The 7,818-nt window shown below is 40.4% G+C and overlaps 1 protein-coding gene across 1 annotated transcript; it reads left to right on the plus strand.

Moving 5' to 3' along the window:
* The first annotated feature begins 5,791 nt into the window (after positions 1-5,791).
* Positions 5,792-7,818, plus strand: LOC124264258. Its single transcript, XM_046698998.1, has 2 exons — positions 5,792-5,937; positions 6,799-7,818. Exons 1-2 carry the CDS (start codon positions 5,792-5,794, stop codon positions 7,418-7,420), a joined length of 768 nt encoding a protein of 255 aa, XP_046554954.1. The 3' UTR covers positions 7,421-7,818.

The following is a 7,818-nucleotide window of genomic DNA, read 5'->3' on the forward strand; positions in this document are numbered from 1 at the left end:
TGGCAACTTTCATGACATGTAAATGTATGTTTTTAGAACGTTTTGTGGGAAGATTACCTGTATATAATCACGTTTTGGTCGAGCACATACGATGTCTTGGTAACAAATAGATAATGTTTTAGGTATGTGACAACGTCACCCCTTACCTTTTCGTCACATTTGTCATACTGACGTTTTCCATATATAGTTGGCACCTGCAACTTTCAACTTCTGAATGGAAGGTACTATATTAATCTCAAGACATGTTACAGTAGGAGGGGGCGGAGGGGTAGCCTAGTATATTTTGAAATGTCCTAATTGCTTATTATTGTTTGTAAGACCTTTCAAATGAACGTAATGGAGTGGACATTGCAGAAATGTATTGGACATACTGAAGTATACCTAAAGTGTTAACTGAACACAACAAATAGTCAGGATGTATGCATCAATCGGGGCGGTGGGGCAGCCCAGTGGTTAAAGCGTTCGCTCGTCACGCTGAAGACGGGTTCGATTCCCCACATGGGTACAATGTGTGAAGCGCATTTCTGGTGTCTCCCGCCGTGAAAATCGGCATAAAATCAAACTCACTCACTATACATCAATCAGTGACGTTATTAGAACCTTCATCAGAAACTGCAACGTCCCGGACTCCCTGAAACAAGATTGCATGCATGGTTTAGGGTTTACATTTAGGTGAATCTCAGATTGTAGGTCTACTCTCACACAAAAATAATACAAGAGCCTGTAACACGGGTGAAACATTTAATTTAAGTGAGATTGTGGGGCACCTGTTTGAATACTTACTGAAAATATGGGGAGGATTGGAGACGCGGGGGCATGTCGCTGTGGTAATGTTGACATTATGACGTTAATTATTTCACATACATTACAAAAATATTATTGAGGACATGTAATAATGGCTAGCTAGCAATTTGCCGCTGCAATTGTTTTCCTGATAAGTGTAAGCATGACAAATCAGTTTACAATCTGACTATATCACTGACGTAGCGGACAAACAGATGCAACAGAGTTGACAATTTACTTCGGATTATAAATTGTGATGAATGAAATAAATAATCTGTAATATGCTGCTGAATTGTCTTTCTGATAAAGGCTTACATGTTGCTGAAATCAGAGACAGTGGTAATTCAGTGCAGATTAGCCGAGAAAATTAATGCTGCTGAAAGACATTACAAAGATGGACAGAAACGTAAAACATAACATATGCATTCATGGGTCTCAGCTTAATGTGGGCGGGATACAGGTAGTGGGCGTTTATACCACATGTAAAGCTCACGAGTGAGTGAGTGAGTTGGGTTATTCGCCGCTTTTAGCAATATTCCAGCAATATCACAGCGGGTTACACAAGAAATGGGTTTCACACAATGTACCAATGTGGGGAATCGAACCCTGGCCTGATGAGCGAAGGCTTTAACTACTGGGCTACCCCACCGCCCCGTAAAGCTCACGAGCAGTGGCAAGGTAATGACAGACTAAGGATAACATCAATTAGGATCGAATCGGTTATTCGAACGCACGATCAGCGGATCCTGGAAAGGCTAACTGGCGCAACTCGTCACAGCAAGTCGCCGCGCATAAGTATGCATAAGGAGAAGAACAAGTAGGTGAGCAGTGCACCAAAGCAAGCGAACTCTTTCGGATTTCATTTAGCGTCTTGTGAATTTACAGCCTGCTTGACTGTAAGCTTGGCTCATGGGTTAATCCAATAAGCCAACACTTTGCCCCTCGTCCAAAATGTATTGATCTCGTTTACCAAGTGCCCGAGTGTTACCGTTACGCACATGTGTAAGAGTCTATAATAACTGGCATGTCTGGATTGCTGCAGATACAGGTCAAACAGAACCTGGACAAATATATACGATACAGCACATTAAGTCTATGATATATGAGATGTCTGCAGTTTCTTGTCGTACAGACCCTGAATAAAATATCAGGTTCATCTTATTAAGTCTATAATATATGTCACGTCAAACAAATTAAATATAGCCAATTCATCTTATAAAGTTTGTAATATAGGACACGTCTAGATCACTGCACTTCACGTTCATACAGTTATGCATTTTATGTTTTTTTCGTTGCATTTATGGGTAAAAATGAATTATTTCTACATTATTTGGCAATGGGAGGGGAGGGTGTGTATTTTGGTAAAGAACGTAGGGTAATAAATATTCCTGTCACACACACATTCATTGACATATCAGTGTTAGCTGATGATAATCTTTCCTTGTAAAAATACAAGCAGGTTTAGCAATGTAGATTTGTTTAGTCTCTGAAAATAGAGAAAAGGCTCTTTTTTCATCAAGATAATCTAAGAATTTATTTAAGAGACTAGATGTTGGTGTAAACCAGAACAATACGTTAAAACATCCAGCTTCTCATTGAGACTTTCCCCGTGAAGCAACAGGTCCACGTAGGACCATATCAACAGGCAGGCACGAGCAGTTACACGAGAAAGTGTAATCCTTCTTCATGGCTGATAAATTTATCTACGTCACAGGTCAAAGGGGTTTCGCCAACACAGAACGCTTCTCAAGTGGTGATTCGGAAGGTGTCGTGATTTGTGGCTGGATCTGACCAATGTTCTGATCCTAATCAAACGTCAAAAGTCTTCATAGTTGAAACAAGCTTCTACTCTTCCACGTAAATGAATTGTCTTAGAATTAATCTACCATGCACAGTTATTGCCACTAATTAAAATTTACTTTGTCTCTCTCACCAATATTTTAATTAGTAGTTTAACTATTCCAGTATTATGACTTTGACGAATACCATAGACGCGAATTCACACAAGACATCATAATTACAAAGTCTAGGCCACATGGGTACAATGTGTAAAGCCCATTTCGGTGTCCCCCGCCGTGATATTGCTGGAATACTGCTAAAATAGACGCAAAACTATACTCACTCACTCACTATATATACAACGTCTAGGGCTACAGAGAATATCGGCGTCAGACCACAAAGCCTGAAACCTCTTTGTGATCACGGCAGGTAAAGATCGGCTGTTAAATATTCGATTGAATCTAGTAGTCACCAATGTGGCCTTTAATCTATTCGATTTACTTATAACAGTGTATTCAGTTTGCGTTTAGAACTACATACTTCAAATGACATTCATCACAAACACACTGAAACTACTTTCAATTTTACATTTCTCACTGGTCATATATAACACGCTTTTGAAACCACCTAAGGGAGACAACTGCAGTGGTATCAATGTCGGTTATTCGCTCTCTGATCCGTAATCTGTATTCACAGAAAACAAACGTATCGATGCATGTCAGAGTTAACAAAGAACGCAAAGGAGAAACTGATAAGAGAGTGTGCTACTAATCTCCACAACACAGGACTAAATATACTCATGTCATGCCAGCTGAAAAATTGAAGTATTCGATTTCAACACTTGGTTATTTGAGATGCCAGAGACCGTCGTGCTTTAAACAGGTAAGCCAGGTTGTGATATAGATTTAAGACATGACATGATAAGAAATATTAGAAAAAGCACCTGCAGGTAATGATGCCGTGCACGGGTATGATTAAATCACGTCAGATGCCCCGCTGATATGTCCATCATTATATATATCACTGAGAATTGTTAAGCAACTTTTAGCATTTCCACACATGCTATATACATGGGAAGTGGAAGGGCATAGTCTTGCTTCGAAAATGAATTCCCGGCAATTCCATCTTTGCAAACGTCATGCCACAGAACTGTTCTGCAGCAGGTAAGACCTTCATATGGTGTTCCGGATTGTGTAGGGAAAACACCATATGAAATATAGTAGCATAGTAATGTCAATGTTTTTCAGCCGATAACAGACGCTGTGTGTGGTATGCAACAAAACATAATAAAAGTAAAACATCTAGATTACAACATTTACTGTAGATTGTGCAAATATTAATGTAATTGGCTAGATGTGTCCATGCATATATATTGACATGTTACAATAAAGGAAAGCTCTTGTTGATGTTTGCTAGTTATATTTCCTATAATTAGAATACATACAAAACAGATTAACGAGGTCAACGTGACCTTTGCTAAGTATAAGAATGTGTGTACACTTAATACGCCTAGTTAATTATTTACGCTCGGCAATTCGCAAGATTAGCTTGTATAGTATTTGTAGTAACTGGATATTAATCAAATACACGTCAATGTTCCATTTGAATTTTTATATAAATGAATATGTTTAAGTCATATAGGCATTTTACTCATACATGTTTATTACAGTAACCTCACTGCCTGTTCGGGGCGGTGGGGTAGCCTAGTGGTTAAAGCGTTGGCTCGTCACGCCGAAGACCCGGGTTCGAATCCCCACATGGGTACAACGTGTGAAGCCCATTTCTGGTGTCCCCCGCCGTGATGTTGCTGGAATATTGCTAAAAGCGGCGTAAAACCAAACTCAGTCAGTCAGTCAGTCACTGCCTGTTCACTCGGTGTGCGTGAATTCACCACTATTTGTTAGTAACAGATAGAATTAAGATATTTCAGTGACTTTTTCAACTTTTGATATTTGACGGTATAGTATTTCGCTTGAGCTAATTTACGAGACAAACTACTGGAATTCCAGGCTGGTTTCCGAAAGAACTATTCAATTACTGACCACATCTTTACATTAATTCAAAAACGGTTCTCATTAAAACAACCCATAAATTATATACTCATGCCAATAATGGTTGTCACCCCCCCTCCCCACCCCAACCACACCTCACACCCCCTCTCCAATTAAAAAAATTGAAGGGGGTGACAACCATTATTGGCATGAGTATATATAGCATTTGTCGATTTCTAAATTATATGTAGCATTTGTAGATTTTAAAAATGCGTTTGACTTTGTTAATCGTTCTAAATTGGGGCAATACATCATAAACAATGGCCTGAGGGGTAAAATGTATAATACCAAGATGGCTATGACCACAAATGTTAAATCAAGTGTTCGCTGTGTATAATGTAACAGATAGTTTGATTGTCCAAATGGACTGCGTCAGGGATGCATGCTTAATCCTATTCTCTTCTCCTTTTTTATTGATGAATTATACTTTGATATTTTTAATTACGGTAAACATGGTGTACTAATGTCCCCTACCTCAATAGAACTTCTAATACAATGGTGTTTTCAAGGAAAAAAAGTTATGAATTCCTACGCGTATCTTGGTTTGGTATTTTCTCAATAAATGTCAAGAATCCACGTTAGATCTGCCTATCAGTACCTGGTAAAAAAACATTAATATTTGCTGATTGTTCTAAACTTGGAAATGTTCCCCCTAATGTCTTTTTAAAACTTTACGATACACAAATACAACCAATTTTGCTCCATGGTTCACAAGTATGGGGATTCCAAAGATATGAATGTTTAGGAACAATGCATATTTTGGCATGTAAAAAATACCTTAGGGTAGGGCCCTCTACGCCGAATTGTAGGGTTTATGGTGAATGTGGCAGATATCCATTATACATAGTTTGACAGCAGCCTGTGAACACGTACTGATTCACTAGTGTTTATTCTAGGCGACGCTTTGTACATAGCATTTTACAGTTTGATCACTCTGTGTAAGTTTATTATTGAACACCCGTGAAGATCCGGGCTAGAGTTGGTCTTCAGTAACCAATGCTTCTCGTAAGAGGTGACTATCGTGAATTGGTTGACACATGCCATCGTATCCCATTTGCGTAGATCGATGCTCGATGCTGTTTGGTCCAGACTCGATTATTTACATACCGCCGCCATATAGCTGGAATATTGCTGAGTGCTGCGTAAAACTAAACTCACTCACTCATCATTGTTAAGCAATGCCCAGGGTGATACAGGTCTCACGAGTTTACCAGCTGATTGAAGATGGCTGCACAGACATAGAGCTGTCCAAGGGAATAATCGGGGTGAACCTGAAACTTGAACATGCCGTTTCGCCAAAAGAGCGCAATAACAATTTGCGACGGTTGGGACACCCGAGAACTCAACTATAGGGTCACAACCAGTGTGATTGTGACCATTTGTCTTGGAGGTGCTAATGCATGGCGTTTCTAGTCCTTGTTGGAAGTGCTAAGTTGTAACCAGTCTTGTGTTATATTTGGTTAAACAAACTGTGCAATGAGTGATGTTTAGAGCTACCTTCGTAGGCATTGTTTCAAATTACTGAACTCGGGTATAACTAACGAAAACTGATGGTCGCTGCCTCAAGACACGGAGCTGAACAAAAGTAGTAAGGAAATTCTGCATGCCCGGCGAACAATTCTTGTAAAGCGGTAGTTTTTCAATATGTTCTGGGCAGGCGGGCACATTCTGTCTTAGCGCGAAGGTGATCGTAATTCTTTAAAAATAGCCTTTAGATACTCGTAGAGCTAAGATCGGACAGTGCAATGGGACCCTTTTCCATTTTCTATCATGAGTGAGTTTAGTTTTACGCCGCACTCAGCGATATTCCAGCTATATGGCGACGGTCTAGAAATAATCTAGCCTGGCCTAGACAATCCAGTGATCAACAGCATGAACATCAATCTACGCAATTGAGATACGATGACATGTGTCAACCAAGTCAGCGAGTCTGCCCACCGGACCTGATCCCGTTAGTCGCCTCTTACGACAATCATGGGTTACTGAAGATCAATTCGGACCCGGACCTTCACGGGTCTTTTCTATCATGAGGTAGAGACAGTTCTTTAATAGTGAGAAAGTAAACCCTTTAGAGAAAAAATCGTAAGGAAACATCGTTTAATGTTAATGTATACGCTGATGAACTGTGTGCGTTACAGCTACGGACATAGTCTGAACTTTAACCTTGATGTCTCTTTCTCTACAGCAAGGACACTTTGGTCAGCGCTATGCCGGAGTGGCTGAGGGAATACGAGAGAGTGGCTGTGAGACAGCAAGAATATCTTCAGAGAATCAAGGACCTGCGCAAAAGCCTCGAAAACAGAGATGAACAGTTTATGATGGTTGCGATAGAGCGCATGCGTACACTTAAGAGGGGGCGTTTCCGTGATCCGAAATACCCAGAAATATCTCAGATGCCACGAAAGATGTACTACATGGGACCGGAAGCATTTCCCCAACGTTCATGTGTCTTGCACGAGCGACAGGGGAGATTTTACATGGCCCCGAATGTTTTGCCACGTAAACTAGCTCCGCTTGTAAAAAACAAACGGCGTTTGGCACCGTTACCACCCTACGGTCCTGTTGACCGGCTTAAGACTGACTATGAACCTATTGAAAGTATTGCTGCTCGGAATAAGATCAATTTACAGCATTACATGAACCAAAGAGACAAAGGTTCCAATGGCCCATCACCACGTCAGCCGTTGTCAATAACAACGGTGACGGTACAGAGTAGTGACGATGAGGGGGATCTCGAGGACGTGTCTATGGAGTATATTACAGACGTCAGTTCTAGGAAGACCATCATTGACCCTCGTAAAGTATAGTTGTGACCGACATCAGGTCAGTCAAGACAGTCGTTTAACCTCGCAGAGGTTTATTGGAGTAAATGAGTAGACTCAAGGCAGACCATCGATGATTCACATAGATCTTCACAGAATACACAACAGACATTGTCCCGTGGAAGATCCGTATACGTCGTCGTGGAGATCATTCCATGGAGTGTGCAGCTGAGATCAGGTCCTTCTTGGATTGGGACATCAGTCTAAGTAAACTTTGGCTCAGTATTATTCGTTACACTGCTATACTGAGTCTAACAAAACCTAGTAGAAGGTTTTTTATAGAGTGGATTATATAACTGACACAATTTCGTGGACTGTATTTTCATAGAGATGACATTCAGTGGAATGTCGCAGCTAACACTTGTACAAGAGTATCCCTCAGC

This window comes from Haliotis rubra, unplaced genomic scaffold, assembly GCF_003918875.1.
Source record: "Haliotis rubra isolate DU_JTF1 unplaced genomic scaffold, ASM391887v1 Scf917, whole genome shotgun sequence".
Taxonomy (NCBI): Eukaryota; Metazoa; Mollusca; class Gastropoda; order Lepetellida; family Haliotidae; genus Haliotis; species Haliotis rubra.

What these genes read in the sequence shown, in the direction of transcription:
- LOC124264258 (XM_046698998.1), top strand. Translation starts at nt 5,792, where the DNA reads ATGCCCAGGGTGATACAGGTCTCACGAGTTTACCAGCTGATTGAAGAT. An exon ending in CGCAATAACAATTTGCGACG is followed by an intron (nt 5,938 to 6,798) that starts GTTGGGACACCC and finishes CTTTCTCTACAG; the next exon opens with CAAGGACACTTTGGTCAGCG.